Consider the following 23,663-nt stretch of genomic DNA (forward strand, 5'->3'; position numbering starts at 1 on the left):
ACAAAAACTAATCACACAGTTTGACTGTAAAATCGCGAGACGAATCTTTTGGCCTTAGTTAGTCTATGATTGGACAATATTTACTACAAACAAACGAAAGTGCTACAGTAGCGAAATCTAAAAAAATTTCACATCTAAACAAGACAATATGGATGGGCTCCTCCCAAAGTAGCAGTTACAGTAGCTCGTTGGGGTCATCCGTTTGACGGTCTGACCACCAACGCCTTGGCCTTGTTTAGTTCTATTTATTTTTTAAAAAAATATTGTAGTATTTTTATTTTCATTTAATAAATATTATTTAATTATAAATTAATTAGATTTAAAAAATTTGTCCCGTAAATTATAGATAAACTATGCAATTAATTATTTTAATCTATATTTAATGCTCTATGTAATCTGAAAAATTTTGTAAGTTTTTTTGAACTAAGCAAGGCCCTTGTTGTGTGGGATAAGCTAGTAATAGCTACTTGGCTTCCTCTCCTATAAATAGAGGGGTGTAGCTAGGTTGAGGGAGTCTCTTAGTACTTTGGGAAGTCACATACACATACTAGAGAAATCCCTAAGCATCTACTAACAATTTGATCCATGTTCAACTATTCAACATTTGAGCGAGAGTTCCTAGTGCATTGTATTGAGTAAATTCATTGAGTGGCACTATTGAGGAAGCCAAATTTTTTGTCATTCTTAGTGGTTGACCCTACTTGACAACTTGGAGCATGCAGAACTCCATCCATCACTCAATTAATCGTAGATTGTGAGCGGCTCCACAGGTAATTTTTCAGATGCTTTTTAGTGTAGGGGGAGGGGGGGGGGGTGAAGAGTGCCTTGTGATTGAGAAAACCTAGAGATCAATCCCTCAGGAGTGGTGGAGGAGACAACCTTCCTTGGGCTTGCCTCGACGTGGAGGAAGGTAGCCAACAAACCATTGAACCATGATGTCTTTGCACCTTCATTATGTGGTTTGATCACCTTACACAGCTTATTTTACACTTTTTACAATTCCTTGTGTAGGGATACTGTAGTTTATCAACTTAGTAACATAGTTTAGCTTGTTCACATCAAAAATCATTGTCGAAAATACTAGGGGTGTGTTGGTTGGGGTATTAAAGTTTAACACGTATTGTAGTATTTTTGTTTTATTTGCCAATTAGTGTTCAATTATGGACTAATTAGGTTTAAAAGATTCGTATCGCAAATTACTCTTTAACTATATTTTTAGTTTTGTAAATAGTACGTGTCTAAATATTTAATATGACAAGAAGTTAAATTTTATCAGTGCAATGAGCGTCTAATTCAACACGTAGGTGAATGATGTAGTACGTGCTTAGGCCTTGTTTAGTTCGCAAAAATTTTCAAGATTTTCCGTCACATCGAATCTTTGGTCGCATGCATGAAGCATTAAATATAGACGAAAATAAAAACTAATTACACAGTTTACCTATAATTTGTGAGATGAATCTTTTAAGCTTAGCTACTCCGTGATTGGATAATGTTTGTCAAATAAAAACAGAAGTGCTACAGTAGCTAAAACCCAAAATTTTTACAAACTAAACAAGACCTTATCAAGGAAGCGAGGCGAGAGGCATATAGTCGGTCAAGTCAAAATTACTGCTGCTGGACCTTGATCATTTATCGGCGCACGCTACCGGCCTCCAAAATGAACTACTATTCCTGGGCCTTGTTTACTTCCTAAAAAATTTTACAAATTTTTTTAAATTTTTCGTCACATCAAATCTTTAAACACATAAATGAGGTATTAAATATAGACGAAAATAAAAACTAATTGCACAGTTTGGTCGGAATTGACGAGACAAATCTTTTAAGCCTAGTTAGTATATGATTGGACAATGTTTGTCAAATACAAACGAAAATGCTACCGTGTCAATTTTCCAAAATTTTTCGGAAGCCGTACAAGAAATCTCACGCATGATTGCATGCACCTCGCAGCCACGGCCCATCCCACCAAAATCCTTGTCCCACATGGCAGCCCCTTCTGGTAGCTACGGCCCGCGTGCGTTACGCCAAAACCGTCCAGATACGGCTGAGCTCCCACGGAATGGGACCGCGCCGGTGGGGTCGTCACGTGACGCCCGCCAGGAGACGTCCACCCGGCGTCCCGCCACAGGCCGGCATGTGGGCCACCACACGTGCGCGACCCCATCGATCTTATCCACGCACCCGTGCCGGCCGCGCCACGTCCTGCCTTCCGCGTCCCGCAAGCCCGCCACGACTGACGTGCACGGGACCACGGTGCACCCCTGCGCCACCTCTCTCTGGCCCCACCCGCATCCGTACTGCGGTCCATGAGCCGGGTCTAGGGCGAACCGGCGCAGCTCCCGACTGATCTATAAATAAGCGCAGCCTGCTTGGCTTCCTACCTTCTTCTCGCCCAGATCCGGAAGTTTTGTGGGTAGAGGACTAGGGACTGTGCACCAGATCGGTGGTCTGGCCGTGGCAGTTGGGCGATTACGACGGAGAGGGATGGGCCTCCTCGACAAGCTGTGGGACGACACCGTCGCGGGCCCGCGCCCGGACACCGGCCTCGGCCGCCTCCGCAAGCAGCCCGCGCGCCCCGCCGCCGTCAAGATCAATGGTGAGTGAGCTGGTGACCGCCGGTGCTGGGAGAGAAAAAAAACACGTCCCATCGTAGTCGGCGTTCCCGTTCGATCTGACTTGTGGTTTCGTTGACCGTGTAGATCCAGCCGGGGACGCTTCGGCGTTCGTGCCGCCCTCGCCGGCTTCGGGCAGCAGCGAGGAGACGCCGGTGAAGGTGACGCGCAGCATCATGATCAAGCGCCCCGCGGGGTACCCGTCGTCGCCGAGGAGCGCGGCAAGCACGCCGCCGGCCTCGCCACTAGGGACTACCCCGCCCATCTCGCCGTTTGCCGCCGCCGGTGAGTGCCCTGCCAGAGACTCGGCAGCCCCCCTTCGCGTGCTTCCATTTTTCCCGGGGTACGGGTAGGGACAGTTATGTCATTTCCGGACCGCGCACCGGTGCCTCACTGCATTGGAAACGTCGTGGGTCGTGACGGGTGGCTTTCGGCTTTGTCGCCAGTTAGGAAGCGTCTAGATGGGGCGTACTGGGGAAGGGGCGTTTTGGACATTTCTGCCCACTGGCAGTGGGTGCTTTTAGCTCTCGGGTCTCCATCGTGGATTCATACCTGGATATTATCGTTTTTAACTAGTTGATAAGTTATCATTTGTGTCTTGAAATCCAGCAACCATATCGGATAAACGTAGCTATCATTGGGGTTATGTGGGGTAGGCAACAAGAGGAAAATGGACTTACTTTTTTTTGTTTATGTAATGATAATATGAATCCAACGATAGAGATCGTTTGATCTGTATGTATCAATTATGGTCCTGCTTTATCATAGTATACAAGGTAGCTGTTGAGCGATACACATGAGAAGTTGTCTCTATCGATTGTGTTGCCTAATTTAAGCTGCGAGTAGTTGTTTCGGCGATGATCTTAGAGTGGACGACTGAGCCTCTAGTCAAGAAGAAGGTAGCCACAATTTCACAGTAGAGTTAGTGAATTAGGTAGCTGAGTTAGATATCTTTACTAATCTATCATGATTCCCTGGTATACAAATTATTCTATGAAGCCGCTATTGTGATATGAAATTTTTTTTGAAGCACCTTCTGTAAATTGTCCTATGTATCAATTAAACATTGATGATTGTCTAGAATCAATCACACAAAGAAGGATAGTTGTAATCATTTCAGTGTCTTGATTCCAATTCTAAAAATATGTAACCACATTTTAATTTAGCATGTTGTTATTTTATAGTAGTAGATTATACTCCCTTGCCATGATGGATTTTAGTTGTCTTAAGTCAAACCATTGTAACTGGCCAAAATTTATAGACAAGAATAGTAAGATCTACCATGCCAAAGAGGTAAATTATAAAAGATACATTTCACAATATCTCTAGCCCATTTTATATCGTATGAATGTTTGTTTTCTTCTAGAAACTTGGTCAAAATTAGCATGGGTTGACTTAAGACAACTGAAAATCCATTATATCCCAGGACAGTGAGTATATAGTATACTCTTGTTGACTTGCTAATTTATCTAAACTTATTACTTTAGTAATGTTACTGTGACTACTATGGACCATAAGAATACAACTGATTTCACTCAAAAGCAAAGCTTATGTCCAGCTGCACGTATTAATGGGCTTTTAATTTAATATTTCTGATTGCTATCAGCATCATCTGTTTCATTCTTTTGGTTGGATATTGCTTAACCTTGAATACTAAATTTACTAGGTGGTCGCTTCAGAAGGAAATCATCATCCGATGCATATGAGAGGGCAACCCCACCAGGGACTACCAGCCAACCTCCTCCCTTCGAAGTGTGAACTGACTGCACCCTCGCACTTGTTTTGCTCCTTGATGACAATTAATCATCTACTTCACCTAAGGTAGACAGGGAGGAGAGAAGATATCAAGACGGGAAAAGGGATGAGTTGCGGGTTTACCTCTACTGTGATATATTGTAGATGCCGCTATGTGTATTGTTTTCTATCTACTATGTGGCATATGTTGTATAATAATAATGTTGAAAGCTCATGGTGCCGTGCTGTGTCAATAAGGTGCTATGTGCGTAGAGTGGCTCATGGTCAGGGCTGTGTGTGGGCTTTGCCGCAGCTTTCTGTGCTGCTCGCTGTGTCGTGTGTGTTTCCTCTGCTGCTATGTCATAACGGATGGTGTGTGGAGGATGGGGTCATGCATGTAATGTTAGCTGGGTTTGAGGTGGACTACATGTAGTTTTGTTCAATGTCTGGTATGTAGTAGCTGAAGATGTTTGCTTGAACTCTCTGAACTGTGCGGGATAATGCTAAGATGCGGGTTGTCTTGTCGATTGTGAATTGTACGCACTCTTATGGGTGCAATGGTGGCTACTTCACAATGGCTCGCTCATTCGTGTGCTAGTTAACAGCAAATAATATTTTCAACTATGGTTTTTCAGACCAGCCATACAGAACCTGCTACTTTTTAATTATGGTGTTTTTCAAATAAACTATGATGTTTTTCTCTTAGAGCATCTCAATTGGAATTTGCCATTTGTTAGAATTTGTCAAGTCTCTAAAGGTTTTGCCAAAGGAAAAATAAGTTTATCTCCAAGTGTTTGGTATTTTTGATTTGGCATTTCTTAAAATAGTGGACACAACTATTTTTGTCTAGGATCTTTTTTGTTTGGCGCGCTTCGCGCGAGATTTTTCCTCTGCGCGGGAATTTCCGTCGCCCGTCGCCGCCAGTCCACGAAGTCGCAAGTCACCGCTATTTCTGTGAATCGCGGCCTTCCGGTCCGCTAGTCCACGAAGTCGCAGTTCGCCAGAGTTCCGTCGCGCGTCAGTAGTCCATGAAGTCGCAGGTCGCAGAGTTCACGTCGCGCGCGGCCTCTAAGTCCGTCGCGGCCTCACCAAGCCTTCGAGGTCACCGGCTAGTCCACTCGCTGCTTGCTCCAGACCGGTAAGACCTACTCCAACCTACTGCTCGGACCCCATCTCGGAACCAGGTGTCCATCCGATGGATTCTAGATTGCTAAACACCGATTCTAGTCGTCGGTCCCTCATATCCAAAGTTAAATTGTGCTCCGTATCTCCTAGTTGCGCGCGGGAAAAGAAAAGAGGCGGCATGAAGAAAGGAGGCGGCGGCGCGGGGGAAAGAAGAGTTCGCGTAGAGAGGAGGAGTCCTCGTGGGAAACTACCGCAGCGTGTGGGGAGGTCGCGCACGACAAGGAGTCCAGGAAACTCGGGATATCAAAATTGCCAAGTCATTGTACCTATGCAAAAATGTCAAGTTTGGTCCATCAAATGTCAAGTTTGCCAAAATGCATAAGTCAAATACATAACTGTTGGAGAGCAATTTTTAAAGCTTTTGGCAAATTTCTAGAATGCATAGTCCAATTGCATAACTGTTGGAGATGCTCTAACAAATTAACAGTAGCAATCTTTTTTAGGCCTTGTTTAGTTTCTAAAAAATTTTGCAAAATTTTTTAGATTCTTCGTCACATCAAATCTTTAGATGCATTAAATATTGACGAAAATAAAAACTAATTGCACAGTTTGGTCGGAATTGACGAGACGAATCTTTTGAGCCTAGTTAGTTTATGATTGAACAATATTTGTTAAATACAAAACGAAAATGTTATTATTTCTATTTTGCAAAAAGTTTTGGAACTAAACAAGGCAGTCAGCTGAATAGGGCCTAATCTGAATCTTTAATTGCATAGGGTTTGATCAGTAGTTAGGTCGGTGCTCGAGAATCTTCGTGTTCCGTTATTTGGGACTATTCTGCTCTATGTTTTTAATTTCGCTCTACATTAACTTTACATACTCCATTTGAAGAAAAAAGGTAATATTGTAATAGCACTTAAAGAAGTGCTTCACAAACTTTATTTTTTATTAAGCTGCTCTATAATAGAGTTTGTAAAATAGTTTTAAACACCCCCCTAACTAGCTGCAAATCATATTTTCATGGGTTTTTGCAATTGACTTCAAGTAATTTCTCTGCAATCGTCGATATCTTCATGTTCGTATCTCTACCTCTAAAGTACTTGGCCACGCTCTTTGGATCTACTATACAACTATAAACATATACTATACAACTATAAACATATCACTTGTGGGTGTTTGGTTCACCCGATAGCTCCTAAATTTAATCACTTGTTATCTAAACACTAAATGGGACTAGATAACCTTTAGTTTTCTTTAGGCCTTATTTAGCTCCCAATTTTTTTTGGTTTTGGGTAGTGTAGCATTTTCGTTTTTATTTGGTAATTATTGTCCAATCATGGACTAACTAGACTCAAAAGATTTATCTCACGATTTACAGACAAACTATACAATTAGTTTTTATTTTTGACTATATTTAATGTTTTATGCATGTGACGTAAGATTCTATGTGACGAAAAATCTTAAAAAAACTGGGGGAATGCAGTCTTCTTCGTGGCTGATGGTGGCGCCGTGGCGGGAGGAGGAAAAGGATCCTGAAACATGTTTTGGGCACGCAGGAGATATCCACGATTCGCTTGCCACGCAAACCGCATTGCGCTGATGACGATGGCGGATGGTGTCCTGGTATTCGCTGCTGTGCACGAGTCCAACTCCAAACTCTATCTGTGGTCGAGGGTATCTGGTACCAAGGGATACGCCGGATGGGCACAATGCCAAGCCATTGATCTCCAGCCATTGCTCTTGCCAATTGGTACCCTGCCCGCTTCGTTTGATATAAGTTACTTTGAGGATCGTGTTGCTGCCATTTTCATGGGCCCTTACTGTGCATTCTTCACTATGGATCTGAAGCCCCACAAGATTAAGATACCTGAGGGCAACGTTGCCTGGCCTGTCATTCCCTACATGAGCTTCTACACTCCAGGTTTCAATTTGCTTAGTTTTGGTTTTGTCAATATTCAGAATTAGTAATATTTCATCTATCAAGTAACTTAATAATATGGACGATGGTATGTGTATGCTGTATATTAATACTAATAAAAGGTGTATGAATGGGGGATATCTTTAAAACTGTGTTACTCCTACCTATTCTTTTTATGGACCGTCCTGTCAAAATTGGCTACTCTGTATAGGAATTTATTCATTTGTTAGAAATGTTAGGGAAGAATTCTGGGGTCTTGAGATGTGATCTAAATTTAGTCTGACTGAGAAAGCAATCCAGCTGGAGAGGAACAAAAAGATGACTCCCTTGATCTGCTTGTATGCTCCAAATATGTATACCATCCTTGTTCTTATCTTTAACCCTGTGAAACTTCTTGGCTGTGACCTTTCACTGTTACATAACCAGATAAAATATGTACAAGTACAACTGATGATGATATACCTGCTGAACAAAATTGGCGTTTCTCTTGAGTTTCCATTCATTCACTTAGTTTGTACAATTGTGATCATTAACTGGTAGGGCTGATGTAACAAGTCAGTGCTCTTTGGTTAGTCATTAGGAGCAACTTACTGTTCCTTGTGGCTAGTGAGTGAAAACTTTTCGATGAGAGCAAATGGTTTCCAAATTCTTGTGATGTTTATTTTAATTAAAAAATTGTGTTTCTGCAGCACTTGGAGCAGCCTCTACAGGTGAGGGACCAAGACATGGTTCTTTGGCTGCATGAAAAGAATCAATGGCGCAAGGCCTTCTAAACAAGAAGCAAGTATCTAGTTTTTTCAACAAAAAAAAGAAAGAAAAGAAGAAGAAGCAAGTATCTAGTTGTGATCGTCGGTGGCATTATATTAGTGGGGTATTTCTTCCCCCTCCATTACTCGTAGGATCTGTGATTTCACTGCTGGTCTTGTTCTGTTGGCCATCATGCTTTGGCTAGCAACTAGGAAGACTTCATATGGTAGAAAGGCGACACCAAAAGGTATCCGAAACGGAGAAATTTTTTGGGGTTGTCTTGACTCCTGAATCCTGATGCTTTATAGATGCCACAGTGCACAGTTTTCTGTTCACTCTTCAATGCACCAGCTTCAGGCTGCGTGTATCCTTTTGCTGCATCTCGAACTGTTTATTTCAAATGGATGGTGGTGTAGTGCCTGTTCATCTACTTTAACATGGGATGTTGTTTTGGTTTATGCCTATATCAATTAATAACTGAAGATGTGTTTCTTTGATCTTTTCGATAACTGTATATGTGGGAAGCTCCTGTAATCTTGTTGCTCGTGCTCCATTTGTGTGTTCCATCGCGCTCTTGATGCGTGGATATTGCATTATTGAGTCTGAAATTGATTGGTAATTGCTGGCGCTTTTTCAGTAGTTGTAGGGACTAGGAAGATCATGCCACTTGCCGGGCCGTAGGCAACTCGGACAAAGAAACCACGTAGGAAGCGTATCGAATGTTTGTGGCTATTTCTTTGCCTGGAGCCAGCGCCGTGCACAACTGCGTTATCCTATAGCTGTTTAGGACTTTGCGTCCAATTTCAAGAGTGTCTCTAGCTGACTTGGTTAGTTGGTCATGTAACATTCTTCAGGTTATAGGTTCGTTCTCGTGGAGTTAGGCCTGACTTGCATACAAGCAAATATAATGAAAAACTTATAGCCAAAAAAAATGTTGATGTGGAGGAGAAGACTGGAGAAAGATAAGACCTTGGCTCCCATGTAAACATCAAACTAGACATAAAAGCATATGTGTTAGTGGGTCCAAGTAGCAAATGTTGTGAGAATAAATAGGGAGAGAGAGAGAGAGACTTTTTTAAGACAAATAGAAGACACTTATTGTATAACTTAGCTCTTATAAAACTTGTCTTAAAGCAAAGCAACTTAACTCTATTGACCTTGCTCTAAGTGGGTAGGAGTTTAGAGGTTTTCCCGCCCCGCGTGAAAAGGACTAGAGACTGTCTTGTCCTCATAGGTCGATTTTTTTATATGATTTGGCGACAATGACAAATATTGAGAAATGCCTTTGAGTTAGTGGAGAAGATTGGCAAGTAGCCACTAACCACACATGGTACCGTCTTGGTGAGAGATACCAGTCTAAATTCAAAATCACAACCTGAAACATGAAATATTTCTACAAATGAAGCCATACATGAAGCTGGCCCAAAGGTTTTGAAATCCTAAAGCTTCTTATTGACAAAGGCTTTGGTGGATGGTTGCCCTCTTTGGTAGAACTTTTATAGGGGCTTTACTTCTGGTTTCTTTGGCTTTTTATGTGAAATCCTAGCAAACACCATCTCGTAAAAATGGTTATGTAAAAGAACCACAGAGTGGAAAAACTATTTTTTTTACTAGAGGGATGAAGCCACCGAAACATGGTTTTTTGCTTCTTAGTTGAAACCATTTACAAAGAAGCCATATCAAATAGTGTAAGTTGTTCTGTCATATAAGTTTTTTTTACCAAAGGCCCTAAAATACACTTAAAACGAAGTTAGAGCATCCCAACCATTTTGCATAGTTTGTTTGACAAATAGAGGAGTTTGTCAAGTCTCAAATAAATATAGCAAATATGAAAAAAGACAATCTTCAATGGTTTGACATTAATCACTTGGCAAAAAAGAAAATCTGGCTGTGGGAGAAGGGAGTAGTCGCACGACTACGTGCGGGGGCAACGGATTTCGTGCGAGGGACGCGATGCCAAGCGCGGAGGGGCTTGGCATATATGCAAGTCATTCCCCTCTATTTGCCAAGTTAACAAAATTGCAAAGCCCAATTGTCAAACCGTTAGATATATGTTTTTTAAACTTTTTTTTGTAAATACATGAATGCAAAGCCTATTTGCCAAACGGTCGAGGATGCTCTTAAGAATGGTCAGGTCACTTTCTGGTTAGATGAAGTGGTAACTAGTAAATCATAACAGAATTTGAAACAGGAACATGGACATCATTTGCTCTAGATATTAAATCTTATTTTTGTGGGAGTAACTTACAACTTTAATTGTATGAGAAAAAAAAATCAGAAACAAAATCTCACAAGTGTACAATACGGCTCTGGCTGCCTCCTGCCTGCGAGGAATCACCTCTCGAGCCTCTCGAGCTGGTTGAACCCAACCAGCTAGGCTAGCGGCTCGCCGTCGCCAACCGACCAAAATCACCAAACCCTCGCCGCCGCCGGGGTCCGATCAGACCGAGCGGAGCGGGATGTCGCTGCCGGTGCTGATGGACGATCTCGTCGACCGGATCATCATCCGCTTCCCTCCCGAAGAACCGGAGCTTCTCGTTCGCGCCTCCCTCGTCTGCAAGCGCTGGTGCCGCCTCATCTCTGACCCCGCCTTCCGCCGCCGGTTCCGCAAGCTCCACCGCGCGCCCCCGATGCTGGGCGTCTTCTGCACCCGCCATTCGGTATCCTCCTTCGTTCCTACCTCCTCCGTCCCACTCCCCCACGCCATGCGCAGCAATTGGCGCGCGATCGACTCCCGCCACGGTCGCGTCCTCCTCCGCAGTTTGCCCTGGGGGCACGACTTCCTGGTGTTGTCGGCGGGTAACCTCCTTGTCTGGGACCCCATCACGGACGAACAGTGCCCGCTGCCCAAGCTGCCGGATCAACTATTTTCCCGGGTACCGTGCACCTGGACCGCCGCGGTGCTCTGTGCTGCGGCAGATGGCGTCTGCGACCACATCGACTGCCACAGCGGAGGCTCCTTCCTCGTTGTCTTCATGTGCACTGCCGCCAGAGAGGCATTCACCTGTGTCTACTCATCAGAGACTGGTGCGTGGAGCGAACCGACCTCTGCTAAGCTCCGCCATGCCGAGGTCTGTTTGTCCCCTAGCGTTCTTGTGGGCAATACACTCTACTTTATCTCTGATCACTGTGGGAGGAGTTTGAAAATTCTGGAACATGACGTGGAAACACAGGAAACATCTCTGATTCGTCTGCCACGTACAAACTATAGGCAAATTGCTCTAGTGAAGATGGTGGATGGTAGGCTGGGATTTAGTGGCGTGCATGAGTCCAAACTCTACTTGTGGTCGAGGGAGGCTGGTTCTGAGAAATATGCAGGATGGGCACAAAGCCAAGTCATTGATCTAGAGACACTGCTCAGGCCGTTAGGTACCCTGATGGACTCGCTCGATGTGATTTGTTTTGTGGATGGTGTTGCTGCCATTTTCTCGGGAACAGATGAGGTATTTGCTATTGATCTGAAGTCTGGTCGGATTACAAAGATAGGTGAGCTCATGGGCATCAACAACATTGTTCCCTACATGAGCTTCTACACACCAGGTACACCTTTGCTTAGTTTTGTATTAGCCAATATTTATGATAAGTATCCTAGCAAGTAACATGAAAACCTTATTGATGAATAAAGGCTTTATAGAAGAGGAATATGTATAAAACTGTGTTGATACTATGATGTTTTCTCATGGATACTCCTTTAAATTTGCTAAATATGCAGAAGAATCCAGTTAATTTATTCATGTACTACACATGTCAGGATAGGTGATCTGATCTTAAAATGACTTAAATTTAGGCTGAGCCAGGGAGTTATCTAGCATGAGAGGAACCTGAAAGTCATTTCCAACTGAGCTTCTACACTCCATACCAGCCCTGACACTATTTTTAGTCCTGTAGATTCGTTAGCATGGACCTGTCAGTGTCACCTATAGCAACTTAGAAATATGGAATTATGAATAACCGATGATGATATATGTGCTAAATAAAGAAGGTTGTTCTTGGGGAGTTTTGACTTCTTCTCTTACTGACTTTGAGGAGTGTCTATTTGTCTTGTGGAGCTGCTGAAGTGCGCTGAAAAGTTAGTGCTGTTTAGCCTTAGAGGTAACCTTATTGGTCATTTTTTTTCTTCACTTTATTTCTTTTGCGGGTAACCTTCTTTTGCGGGTAACCTGACGATCCCTGTTGTTTGGTTGGTTGTTAGTTGTTACAAAGATTCATGGAGGATAAAATATATTCCATCTAGCTGATGTGTTTTTTCCTAAAAAAAATATTTGTTTATGCAGCGCTTGTTGCGGCCGCTACAGGTGGGGGACCAAGAGCATGAAACACCCAGCAGTGCAATCCCTTCTAAATTGAGAAGTGTCTAATGATGATCGTAGATGGTATTAGCGTTTTTCTCTTCTCGTAACTCTTTGAAGGCTGCTCCTGAGGAGCTTGATGCAATGGCATGGCATCTTTGTTAATTCGTTTCCTCTACTGCTATAGTGCTATGTCAAACAGATGTTGTGTAGTGCCTACAATATTTTGGGGACCTCCTGGATGTTCCATTTGGATTAATAAATATTGGATGATGATATCAAGTAGGCGGAGGCGTGTCTCTTTGCGATGCTGCTTGCTATAGTTATATGTCGGGTGCTCCTGGCAATGTTGCCTGTTGAATACTATTTTGCATTCTTCTGTTGACGCCTTATGCTGATCACTGAGTGTGGAAACGGTTCGTAATTGCTTTCGGCCTCTGGGCAGCAGTTGTTTTGGAAGACCTTGCTGGGCCACTGGTTTTTTCAACTAAATCAGACATGTCCGAGTGTAAGAACCAATGAACCATATATACAGTTGCTTGATGGGGCCTTCACATTGCACAACTTTTACACTTAGTGGCGGGTTGTATCATGCAGCGGTTTAAGACTTGGCGTCCAATATTCAGGGATACTTTGTTAGTTTGTTGACAGAGATGAAGCAATGTTCTTAATCCCTAGGAAGATTGTGTAGAGCCACTGATGATACCGTGCTGGTATGAACTATGAAGCGCATTCTGACATGTGCAAGTGAAAGCAGGCCCCAACCTGTTCGAGATATGGAGCTTGTCACTGAAGCAAGGCTGTGATGGATTATTCCTTTTCTTGTATATTTCACTGTATTTCCTCGTATAAGCTTAAGGTTTCTGAGTTGTAGGCTACTGGCCGATTAGATGTTGCCGTACCAGTGTCGAATATATTTTGACTGTCCAATTCGTCTAAGGCCATGTTGACTTCCTAAAAATTTTGCAAAAAAATTTAAGATTCCCCGTCACATCGAATCTTGTGGCACATATATGGAGTATTAAATATAAATAAAAAATAACTAATTGCATAGTTTATCTGTAATTTGCGAGGAAAAAAAAACAACTAAACAAGGCCTAAAATAAACATGGCCAGCTCAGGTTATCATCCATCATGTAGAGCATGATCATCCGGTTCATTATATTTAGTTTTTTTTTTATAATCATGTAGAACATTGCACGAGTTTTCCAACAAGTGCAAGATCGTTAAACTGAACCTTGATGTTAGGACATATGGTCAAAATACTAAGACGACAATATGCTGAAAACAGTATCACTGTATATATGAACAGGTGCTTATAGTTTTAAACTAGAGGATCATCATGTGATTTCCTGTAAACTGTGCACATAATTTACGTAATGCTACTATTCATATGATCGTTTTTTTTGGGGGGTGAATCATAGCTTCATTACTCAAATAGAGTTGCTACAATCAGACAGCAAACGTTGCAGCAAGAAGCTAGGGGGAAGAGACCAAACAAAGCAAACATTGCCCAAGCTAGGGGGAAGAGACCAAACAAAGGATTGTAAACAATAGAACGCATGTTGCGCACAGAGGTGTGCTGCGAAGTTCGCTGATCTTCGGACGCGTATGATCTTGGCAGGGGGTTTAGAAGTAAGCATCTCTTCGACATCCCTAAGAATTTCATTAACCTCCGAACGGTGATTAACCCTGTTCTTCCACAACGACTATTCGTAATGAGCTTGGTTGGGGGCTATCTATACCCATCCAACTTGCTTTTTTCAGCAGTGTTGGAGACCATAAAAATGAGAGGGATATATATATCCAAACTCTTGAAACAGACATAATTATTTGTCTCTTAAATAATATTTGCAGAGGCGACCGTTTAAGACAAATGCCTCTAGAAATAGATATATTTTAAAAGGCGGACGTCCTAGGCCAACAACTACTTGAAAATCAATGTGATGCCGAGATCACTAGCTAGCCAAGCTGTTCATGAAGATTCTTGGCATCAAACAAGAACGTGGCGAACGAGGCCTGTGATGAGCCGTCGTCCTGCATCGCTGCTATTGCTTCATTCTTGAGTGCTGCCGCTCGGACCCTGATCCGGCTGCCCTCCTCAGATTCCATCACCAGCCTCACCTTGGCCTCCACCTCCTCGGATTTGACGAAGCCCGTGCTGTACCCTTCCATCTCCACCCCAACGCCCATGCCCTCGGTCACGAACACCTTGTTCATCTGCTGCTCCGCGTAGAACGGCCAGCACAGCATCGGCACCCCTCCGGTGATGGCTTCCAGCGTCGAGTTCCATCCGCAGTGCGTCACGAACGCGCCCGTCGACGGGTGGCGCAGCACCTCAACCTGCGGCGCCCATGACCGCACGACGAGGCCCCGGTCCTTGGTCCGCTCCAAGAACCCCTCTGGAAACAGCGTGTCGTCGAGACTCTCCAAACCGCCGCCGTCGTCGGTGCCGGCCGGCGGCGTCCGCACCGCCCACAGGAACCGCTGCCCAGACCTATCAAGGCCAACGGCGATGTCCCGTAGCTGCTCAGCCGAGTGCGCGCATCTGCTTCCGAAGCAGAGGAACACGACGCTCTTCTCCGGCTGCGCGTCGAGCCATTCGAGGCACTCGTGCCGGCGCCTCTCCGCCGCGCGCTCTTGGTCCGCTGCTGCTGCGGCCGTGCCGTCGCCGCCGATGAGCAGCGGGCCCACGCAGTAGACCGGCGGCAGCACGCACCCCGGGACGCACCGCGGATCCCTCAGCGCCTGCACGGCCGGGCTCTCCAGCGACTCGAACGTGTTGACGAGGACGCCGCTAGCGTCCGTCGTGCTGCGCGTCCAGACGTCCACCATGGTCCTGCACAGCTCGTCGTCGTCGGGGTGCTCCAGCAGCTCCCTGACGAGATGGGAGGCCGGGAACGGCGGCACGCCGAGGAACCGGAGCGGCGTGTCCCCGAGCTCCTTGAGTCCCGCTCCTCGCCTCCCGGAGAGCAACGCCGGCAGCTGAGCCACGACGGCCAGGGTGGCGGCGGCTGAGGCGAAGAGCGTGTACACGGGGACGCCCAGCTTGGCGCCGACGTCGACCGCGCAGGTGGAGAACATGCCGGCCACCAGGGAGTGCACGCGCTGGCGCGGGACGATGGAGCGGAGGAACCTCTCCAGCTCGTCGTTGTACCGCCGCAGCACCTGCAGCGTGAGGAGGAAGTGGTGCTTGCCGGGGACGGCGAGGTCGGCGTACGGGACCGGAGGGAGGACGTGGAAGGTGATGGCGGGGTTGGAGGCAGCGACGCGGCCGACGTCGACGATGCGGAAGTCGGGCGAGCTGACGGCCGGCTCGGCGATCACCATGGTCACGTCGTAGCCGTGCGTGAGGATGACCTTGGCGAGCTGCACCATGGGGACGATGTGGCCGACGCCGGGGCTCGGGTACAGGATGACGGTCTGCTGCTCCATTGTCAGGGGAACAAAGAGGAAATCTTGTTGTGGTGGCGCGGTGGTGCGCAAGTGGCTCTGCGACGCTCTGCCTCGCCGGAGATGCAACTGATCAACGTGTTTCAACTATTGCCGTGGTGGAATGAAACAAAGGGATGAGTGCGAGCTAAGGCATGGAGGGAGACGACGTTTATGGCTGTCAGGTAGCTCATGGCAGGATGCGAATTGCCATGTCCGAGCATCTCCGATAGACTAAAAAACAGTTGATAAACCAATGAGTTTTTCAAGTGGTTAAAAATATTAGAAGTACATTTATTCTGGTTTCAAAATTTATTTTAGAAGAAAATTTTGTTTTGATAATCTCAAACTTTTATTTGTCTCTTGTACATTTGTATTGGAAAACCTGTTATACTCATTATTCTTCCTTAAATTCTTCCACATTCAGATTGACCAATCTATATAAGTGGTTCATGTAATTGAGTCGATTTTTCCAAGTGCGGAAAGACTGTGACTTCAGATAGAGAATCTTTAGAGAAAATTTTTTTTTTTACAATCTTGCTAAGAAAATCAAGATTGGAAGTGGATTTTGAAATTTTTGAAGATGCTCTGGACAATTGGAAGAAGCCAAAACCTACGCCCGCAGCAGTATACCACGCGACACGCGAAAGGACACCCGGTTTAAAAATTCATTCATTATTTATTAACATAATCATGTATTGAGGCTGCAGCTGCTGCTGCAATTGGTGATCTGAAATTCTGAAAGTGCTGTAGGAGAAGCGCTACAACCGCTGTGGCTTCTAGCTGCAGGGTACTCTCCGTTATAAAATTATAAGTTGTTCTATCTTTTTTAGCTACATAACTTTTATCATTCATTAAGATTTATATGTATTAGAAAAACTAAAATAATTTATAATTTAAAATGGATGGAGCATGTAATAAGTGTCTATGTGATGTTATCAAAGAATCTACTCAAGCGAGATTCATTAGTACATGTTTTTAGCTAATATATAAGCCATTTCCTCATTCCTCTCAAGATATAAATCTTGATAATCAAAATAGCAACTGCATGTTCTTCTTTTGCTCCAGGCATTCATGCCTAAGGGTTTTTTTTTTTGAGACTCAGTTAAAGGACATAATAAAACAAAAAAAAGGCATATATATATTTTTTGCGAGCAAAAAAAGGCATATATATTTAAGCAGCCTGTCATAAGCGTAAAAGGACATGGCACATGTGCGCTAGGGTTTTTTGGGACCATTGACCGAGCAAGATTTTTTGAAACGGAAAAGGGAAACCAGACATGGAAAGAGGATAGAGTACCTTTTCCATTGAGGCGAGATTTTTCTTTGGTGCTTTTCTTCGGTGCTTCTGATGGCGGCGATAAGAATGGGACGAACAGCATCTAGCGAGGAGTGGAAGAAACTGGAGAAAAGGATGATTTATCTTCTGCCCGGGACTTTCCGAAGCCTTCCCGAGGCTTCGTGACGGCATTAGAATCGGGACTTAGTATTGGCCACGTTGATATGCCTGATGCCGTTAGTTTTAGATCCTATGGCAGATACAAAAGCAAGTGACGTGGCCCAATGGTTGGCCTTCTTTTGGTGCACAAATCGTCTTTAGAAGATTTTAAATACCTTACTATCAGGAACCTATGGGCTATGGGCCAATCTAGCTATTGGGTTGGAGGAGAAAATAGGCTCCAGCAGTAGACTGTAGACTTACCTTGGCCCATGAAAGAAGCCATGCGAGTTGCAGTGTGATACATATACAGAAGCCAACCGAGCAGAAGAACTGTCGAAGGACTAGAACCTGAACATGAATCGGCGATTCGGCGGGCTGCAGCTCGAGGCTAGTTGCGGCAAGATTTCCCCATCCCCTTCCCCTTCCTCCTGCCCTCATCCTTATATCTAGAAGCTTCTAGAGTCTTCTAGAGAGTTGATTACTACTACATTTGATCTGAGTGTTGATTTGGTTGAGGTTGGTAACGTTTTTTTGCGATCGCATCTTTTACCCGTTTTTCATTAAGAGAAAGGGTCATAAGAAAAGCCGGAACATGGATACATACATTCGCGGGTAATCCTAGAAATACCAGCGAAATCCCAAAGACACAAACGAACAACAAAAATACATGGGGGACCTCCACCTCTAAACACCAACTGACTATGGCTGCCAAAGAAAAAAAAATACATCCACGCAAGGGTCACCAACAAGGGGTGGGTGAAGCCATGGTGGTAAAACATCCACCGATAGACTCATTCATCCGCAAGTGACCAGGTAACCACTGCGAAGAGCTCGGCATCCATCGGCAAATGACTAGGTAGCCGTTGTGGAGAGCTCAATATCCATCCATCCATCCACAAATAACTAGGTAGTCCTTGCGAAGAGGAAGGCGACTGTATCCACCAACGACGAGGTAGCTGCTATGAAGAAGAAGATGTATCCACTACGGCGACACCAACACCCGAGGTGGTGAGGAAAAAGTTGAAGCGCATAGACACAACACGAGCACAGAGTATTTTGTCATATACAACTACTGCGGTGAATACATTATCATCACTTCCACACTATAACCCAGTTCCGCAAAGTTCAGAACAACAATCAATCAAATTAGGCATCAAACTATGGTTTGAAAAATTCAGATCAACCTTATGCCTAGATACGATGATTGTTCCGGGACACACATATATCGCTGATCTGACCAATCACCGGTGTCGCACGATAGGCTAAATTAAAGGCCTGTTCAGTTCTTGCCCTGGCAGACAAATGCTCGTCAGACAACTAATCCTTGTCACCAAGCATCCAAAATCAAGGGTCTAGATTGGTGCCTGGCCAGGCAAAATTGATGAGCAAGCAACCAACCAGCCCCTAAATGCAGCACCCGTAGAATTTTTTCCGGAAAAGCTACACGTGAAAAAAAAAAGCAGCGGAGGGAGCAGTGATGCTGAAAACCAGACGTGGAAACGGGACGGCGACCACTGTCTGTCTCGGTGGAACCAACACTTGCCGACATCAACTAGAAAATCTCGCCTTGCCGAATTAAAGCACTTTTCCCTGCGATTTGGGTGGTGCAGAGTGCCCTCCCCTAGGTTCTAGGCCTGCGCGACCCGTTCCAAAAGGCACAACGGAACTCTGCAGCAGAGCCACACATATAGGAGTATGACAGAAAATTCGGTCGTCGTCGTCGAAAGCTCGCCGGCAGTGGAGTACTCCTATTTCATCTGGACAGCTGGATTCACCTGAGCCCCAACCACTACCGGCTTCCAGTCTATATAAACCAACTATCATAGCATCGCAGTAGTAGGTAGTAAGTTGGTAGCACAGCAAGACGAACGAACGAGCTCCCGGTCGAGATCGAGCAGCAGTACATACGTACACACCATCGTCGCAGTGCTTTTCATAACTTAATTCTTACTCCGATTCCGCCAATGGCAACAGCCAACAAAGCGTCGATTCTCCTCCTCGCCGTTGCGGTGGCCACCGCGGCGTGCTCGACGACCGCCTCCGCGCAGACCAGCAGGCTCGGCAAGCTCGTCGTCACCGGCGTCGTGCCGTGCAACACCGGCACGCTGATCGACGCCGCCACTTCTCCGGCATTCCCAGGTGCGTGTGCGTGCATGCGACAAAAACTTCCGTCATACTTATTACCTCTGGACTTTGCAACTGATGATGATGTTATAACATCACGTCACGTACCGACGTGCGCTTCTCTGGCCTCTGCCGTGCATGCATATACATATGCTATGCAGACGCCAACGTGGAGCTGCGGTGCGGCGGCAACGTGGTGGCGGGCGGGACGACGAGCCGCAACGGGTCGTTCGCGATCGAGGCGGACCTGACCAACGCGCTGGCGGCGCTCGTGGGCACCTGCCAGCTGGTGGTGGATACGCCGCTGGCCAAGTGCAACGCCAGCCTGCCGGCGGCGGGGGCACTCGCCTCCTACCTGCAGGGCTCGCTCGCCGGGATGCTCGGCGGCGTCTTCCGCCTCGCCCCGGCCGGTTTCTCCTTCCGCATGAACTGACGACGACGACCGTGCATAATTCACTGGGTTGCAATATATGCATCAGTCAGTATTATATCTATCTAAAAGAACAAAACTAAAAACTTCCATGTTTATGCTGGCGACGGACCACAGTTACAAAATACAGTACCGTACCTCAAAATAAATGAGCATGGATAAGTATATAGTATGATGGAAATGGAACAATATATAAGTCTGCTCTTCATCAAGCGCCCGTATTTTTATTTTCTGAATTCTGATGATGCTTTGGTTCGAAACTTCAAGAACTTCGTGTTATACGCGTTATATATTAGTTCCGTCTCAATCGCGTGTTTACCCGTTTTTGCCTTGAAACTTTTTAAAATTAAACCCGATGATATTTGCATAAATAAATCAACACAAGTTTGACCACCGAATCAACTATATCTAGCTGGCTTCTATATAAACCGTTCAGTTTAATCTGTTGGGCTCATTAGCAAAACTGCTTCTCTGCCATAGCCGCTTTTAGTTGTGGATCTCATACTAGAAGAGTAGAAGAAGAGCCCACAGACCACCATATGAGAGCAGCCACAATGACGGGTTGACATGGAACACGGAATGACGCACTCAGGTGTCGAGATTGGGCACGTCCTCAGGCTGGGGCATGCGTCGTCGCCAAAGGCGGTCGTGTCTCGTGTGCAACCAAGCCTCAGCCCGCGGGAAAAGAAGGCGGAGCTCACCGTCGACGAGACGACGACAATATCAAAGGCGCCAAGTGGCTGTATGGGCCCAGCCAGGACTCATGCTAGTTTAGGCCCTATTTGGTATGACTCTTCAGCAAGACTCCTAGTTTGGTACAGCTCTCTAACAAGACTCCTGCTGGTCTAAGCTAGTATTTTTCAGCTTCATCCACCACCAAACAAAAAGATAAGGAGACTGCAAAAAGAAGAAGGAAAGTCTTACGTAGTATGATCCAGCTAGTGCGGAAAGAAACCTGTAGGCAATATTAGTTTTTGCACACAAATTGTGTGGAAAAGATGACTCTTTTCTTTTTGTTCTATTTTTGCACAGGTCAGTTGTTACAGAAATGCCTCATGTAGCTGGGCATCTTAAACCAGTCAAAACTGTGGAAAAGTGCTATCTACACAAGATAATCATGCTTCCTGAGAACTACTTCCTCACCTGACTACCTGAGAGCCCGTAGTTAACTAGTTTATTAACATGTTATCCTATTTCTACTGAGACAATATAAAGTGTAGACACTTCTACCGCGACACTGTGGTCTGAAGTGGCAAGACACTTTCGGATCCAGCTTCCTCAGCTTCAGAGGATCTCTCAGTGACAGTCTTTGACATCTGGAACATCCTCTTGATAGTCTTTGTGAAGCATGTCCGGTGTTCATCTGCAGAGGCATTGATGAACTCGTGGATGTGATCTCTCAAATCTGATACGAATGATGTGCCGGGTACATTCTTTCGGCATGAGTTCACAGCACGTTTTGAATCAAGTTGGTGTGGTCCTTCAGGTTGGGTATGACCAGACATTGTCACGAAAAACTGCAAATGATGAAAACAGATGTAAGCCATAGCACGAGAAAAATCAGTTCATCACCCAAAAGAAACACGTACAAAATGACAAACATACAGTACTCCCGATTTCCCAAAGGGAACTGAGCTTGCTTCACACAGCCTAAGTGACTTGTTTAAAAAACTATGTCTCAATGGGGTTTGGCATTGTGCAATACAATCATACAAGAACGAACTAGGCTTTCAGGAGTCACATTGGTAGTGTAACCTAATAATTGGAGTATTTCACAAATTTAGAATAAGCAAAAATGCATATTCCAGTCAACCATCACGAGTACAAGTATGATTTATGAAAGCCACGAAGTTATAGAGACATGCAATTAATTGAACCAATTGACTCCAGGATGAGATAAGTCTGTTTTGGACGTCTTTCTGAGCAAGATACTAACCACACCATATATCTGTAACCACAGATGACATGAAGACAGCTAAGCTGTGGATTACCTAGTCAAATATTCAGTATTAATCCAAAATAGGACATCTTATCATTGTCTGTCAGGAGATATTATGTCCACTCAACACTGGCAGGTCATAGAATGTCTAGACACAATTGAACACTGGTTCTAAGAAGAAACATAAAATTGAAACATAGTGCATCAACAGATGCTCATTTTCATTGTTAAGACACAAAAACAGAAAATAGTGCATCAAAAGATGCTCTAGTTTTCATTCTCAAGGCACAAAAATTGTGAAAGGGACTGGTGTATGCAAGAATTGTGAAACATATAGTCCCTCATTCTTTTTTAAAGAATAAGGGCATAGCATGATACTAACAGTACTTGACCAAAGTTAGGACTGAGGATATTTCAGATTAATAGCAAAAATAGTTACTAGTGATGAGCTGAAAAGAAAGAGCAGTTTAATAGTACCCCTTAATTGTTCAGAGACTCTTCTGTAAACAAATTTACAAAAAGACAACTAGAGGTACAGTGACAGTATGCCATAAGGCAGCACTGTCTGCAACTGCAGCCTGAAGGGCCAATTATACAAGACATAACCGCGGAAACCATATCTAGGAGAACCTACTACCAGTTGCACAACTGAAAATACGCAAGTCGCTAATGAGTCACCATGCCATAAACCTCAAGATAAAACACGAAGACGTTTTAGAACATCAAAACGAGAACAGTCCTTTTGCATCAAGTCCAGAAGAGCACTACAGGCACTAAATTTTAGCATCTCTTTTTGTTAAAAAAAAAAATTGCCAAGAAAACACTTGCCGATTGTTCTACAGGAAACTAAAAAAAATAGTTCGTTCATGCGGAGTTGTGAGTTATGTGTCAGAGAAGGAACCACACTAAGGCAGAGTAACCCCTTCGATTGGCACAACACGAGTTAATATAGGTGGGCTTACTGACCATCCACACAGGGGTTGCTGCCATGGTGTGACTGCTGTGTGTGGTTGGCTAATTAGCCACCAAGACCAAGTACATATTTAACCCGAGCCAAGGCGCGGACCGCGGAGGGCATGAACACCCGATAATTTTTGCAAACATAACATCGAAGCTAGCAGGCACAGGACATGTATGCGCTTGTAATTAGATCAGATTCGAAAACAAATAGCTGGAACTAGGGTTTGAGTGCTCGGTTTCCGCACAGCATGAAAGGAAGAGAAGGGGTGGGCGTAATCTTCGCCGGCGAAGGGGCCCGAAGAATACCTGACGAAGACGTGGGTTAGGGCGGCGGCGGCGGCGACCGTCGTGCACGCGGGGGCGGGGGAAAGTGAAGATGAAGAGGCAAAGCCACGGAGGCCGCAGGGGTAAAACGCCGGGATCGGGGCTGTATGAAATTTACATGGGCCTCGAGCAGACCTGGATGCTGTTTCGGTCTGATCCAGCATGTCCTAGGCCCAGGCCCAGATCACTCCAGTGATGTGTTTATTTTTTAAAATTCTGGTTTTTTCCCCCTTGACCAGATTTTTTGGTAACCTATAATTAAACTTATATGGATTTTTATAACTAGAGATAATTTTAATTTATATAATTTCATTATATTAAAACTAATCAGCAAATTTTATGTTCCACAACAAATTATAATAATTTCTATGGTCATAAGTTCAGGGAGAGAGGAAGAGGACCAAGCATGGGTTTGCAGTTGGTTGGCAGGTAGAATGTGAAGGTTTGAGGTTGGGATGTTGAAGAGAAGGTACCGTAGAAAAAAATGGATCCACTATAGTATTTCAATTGAGGGTTGGAAAATCGGACATGGATGGCCCTTATTTCACACCGGTGGTATATATATAGACACTTCAAATGGTATGTCCAATA

At 44.7% G+C, this 23,663-nt stretch overlaps 4 protein-coding genes across 7 annotated transcripts; 3 read left to right on the plus strand and 1 right to left on the minus strand.

Moving 5' to 3' along the window:
- LOC8082313 (dormancy-associated protein homolog 3) lies at window positions 2,370-4,871 on the plus strand. The gene is made up of 3 exons (XM_002465251.2): window positions 2,370-2,593; window positions 2,697-2,894; window positions 4,276-4,871. The coding sequence occupies exons 1-3, from the start codon at window positions 2,482-2,484 to the stop codon at window positions 4,365-4,367; spliced, it is 402 nt and encodes a 133-aa protein (XP_002465296.1). The 5' UTR covers window positions 2,370-2,481; the 3' UTR covers window positions 4,368-4,871.
- Window positions 10,321-12,804, plus strand: LOC8083650. 3 transcript variants are annotated; one of them, XM_021459894.1, is made up of 3 exons: window positions 10,321-11,673; window positions 12,192-12,225; window positions 12,408-12,804. In XM_021459894.1, the coding sequence occupies exons 1-2, from the start codon at window positions 10,593-10,595 to the stop codon at window positions 12,197-12,199; spliced, it is 1,089 nt and encodes a 362-aa protein (XP_021315569.1). In that variant the 5' UTR covers window positions 10,321-10,592; the 3' UTR covers window positions 12,200-12,225; window positions 12,408-12,804. The 3 variants fall into 3 exon arrangements, with proteins under 3 accessions (XP_021315569.1, XP_021315573.1, XP_021315566.1); XM_021459898.1 differs by lacking the exon at window positions 12,192-12,225 and having other exon boundaries at window positions 10,326-11,204; window positions 11,307-11,673; XM_021459891.1 differs by lacking the exon at window positions 12,192-12,225 and having other exon boundaries at window positions 10,326-11,673.
- On the minus strand, window positions 14,195-17,267 carry LOC8083651 (UDP-glycosyltransferase 88A1). Of its 2 annotated transcripts, none has more exons than XM_021455951.1 (2): window positions 17,155-17,267; window positions 14,195-15,962 (listed from the first exon to the last, which is right to left on the minus strand). In XM_021455951.1, exons 1-2 carry the CDS (start codon window positions 17,161-17,163, stop codon window positions 14,385-14,387), a joined length of 1,587 nt encoding a protein of 528 aa, XP_021311626.1. In that variant the 5' UTR covers window positions 17,164-17,267; the 3' UTR covers window positions 14,195-14,384. The 2 variants fall into 2 exon arrangements, with proteins under 2 accessions (XP_021311626.1, XP_002467881.1); XM_002467836.2 differs by having other exon boundaries at window positions 14,195-16,088; window positions 17,155-17,266.
- Window positions 19,113-20,085, plus strand: LOC8082314 (phylloplanin). Its single transcript, XM_002465254.2, has 2 exons — window positions 19,113-19,434; window positions 19,581-20,085. The coding sequence occupies exons 1-2, from the start codon at window positions 19,260-19,262 to the stop codon at window positions 19,850-19,852; spliced, it is 447 nt and encodes a 148-aa protein (XP_002465299.1). The 5' UTR covers window positions 19,113-19,259; the 3' UTR covers window positions 19,853-20,085.

This window comes from Sorghum bicolor, chromosome 1 (assembly GCF_000003195.3).
Source record: "Sorghum bicolor cultivar BTx623 chromosome 1, Sorghum_bicolor_NCBIv3, whole genome shotgun sequence".
Lineage (NCBI taxonomy): Eukaryota > Viridiplantae > Streptophyta > Magnoliopsida > Poales > Poaceae > Sorghum > Sorghum bicolor.

Coding starts and splice junctions, on each gene's coding strand:
- LOC8082313 (XM_002465251.2), top strand. CDS start 2,482: ATGGGCCTCCTCGACAAGCTGTGGGACGACACCGTCGCGGGCCCGCGC. Junction 2,594..2,696: donor CGCCGCCGTCAAGATCAATG/GTGAGTGAGCTG, acceptor TTGACCGTGTAG/ATCCAGCCGGGGACGCTTCG. Junction 2,895..4,275: donor CTCGCCGTTTGCCGCCGCCG/GTGAGTGCCCTG, acceptor TAAATTTACTAG/GTGGTCGCTTCAGAAGGAAA.
- LOC8083650 (XM_021459891.1), top strand. CDS start 10,593: ATGTCGCTGCCGGTGCTGATGGACGATCTCGTCGACCGGATCATCATC. Junction 11,674..12,407: donor CATGAGCTTCTACACACCAG/GTACACCTTTGC, acceptor TTGTTTATGCAG/CGCTTGTTGCGGCCGCTACA.
- LOC8082314 (XM_002465254.2), top strand. CDS start 19,260: ATGGCAACAGCCAACAAAGCGTCGATTCTCCTCCTCGCCGTTGCGGTG. Junction 19,435..19,580: donor CACTTCTCCGGCATTCCCAG/GTGCGTGTGCGT, acceptor TATGCTATGCAG/ACGCCAACGTGGAGCTGCGG.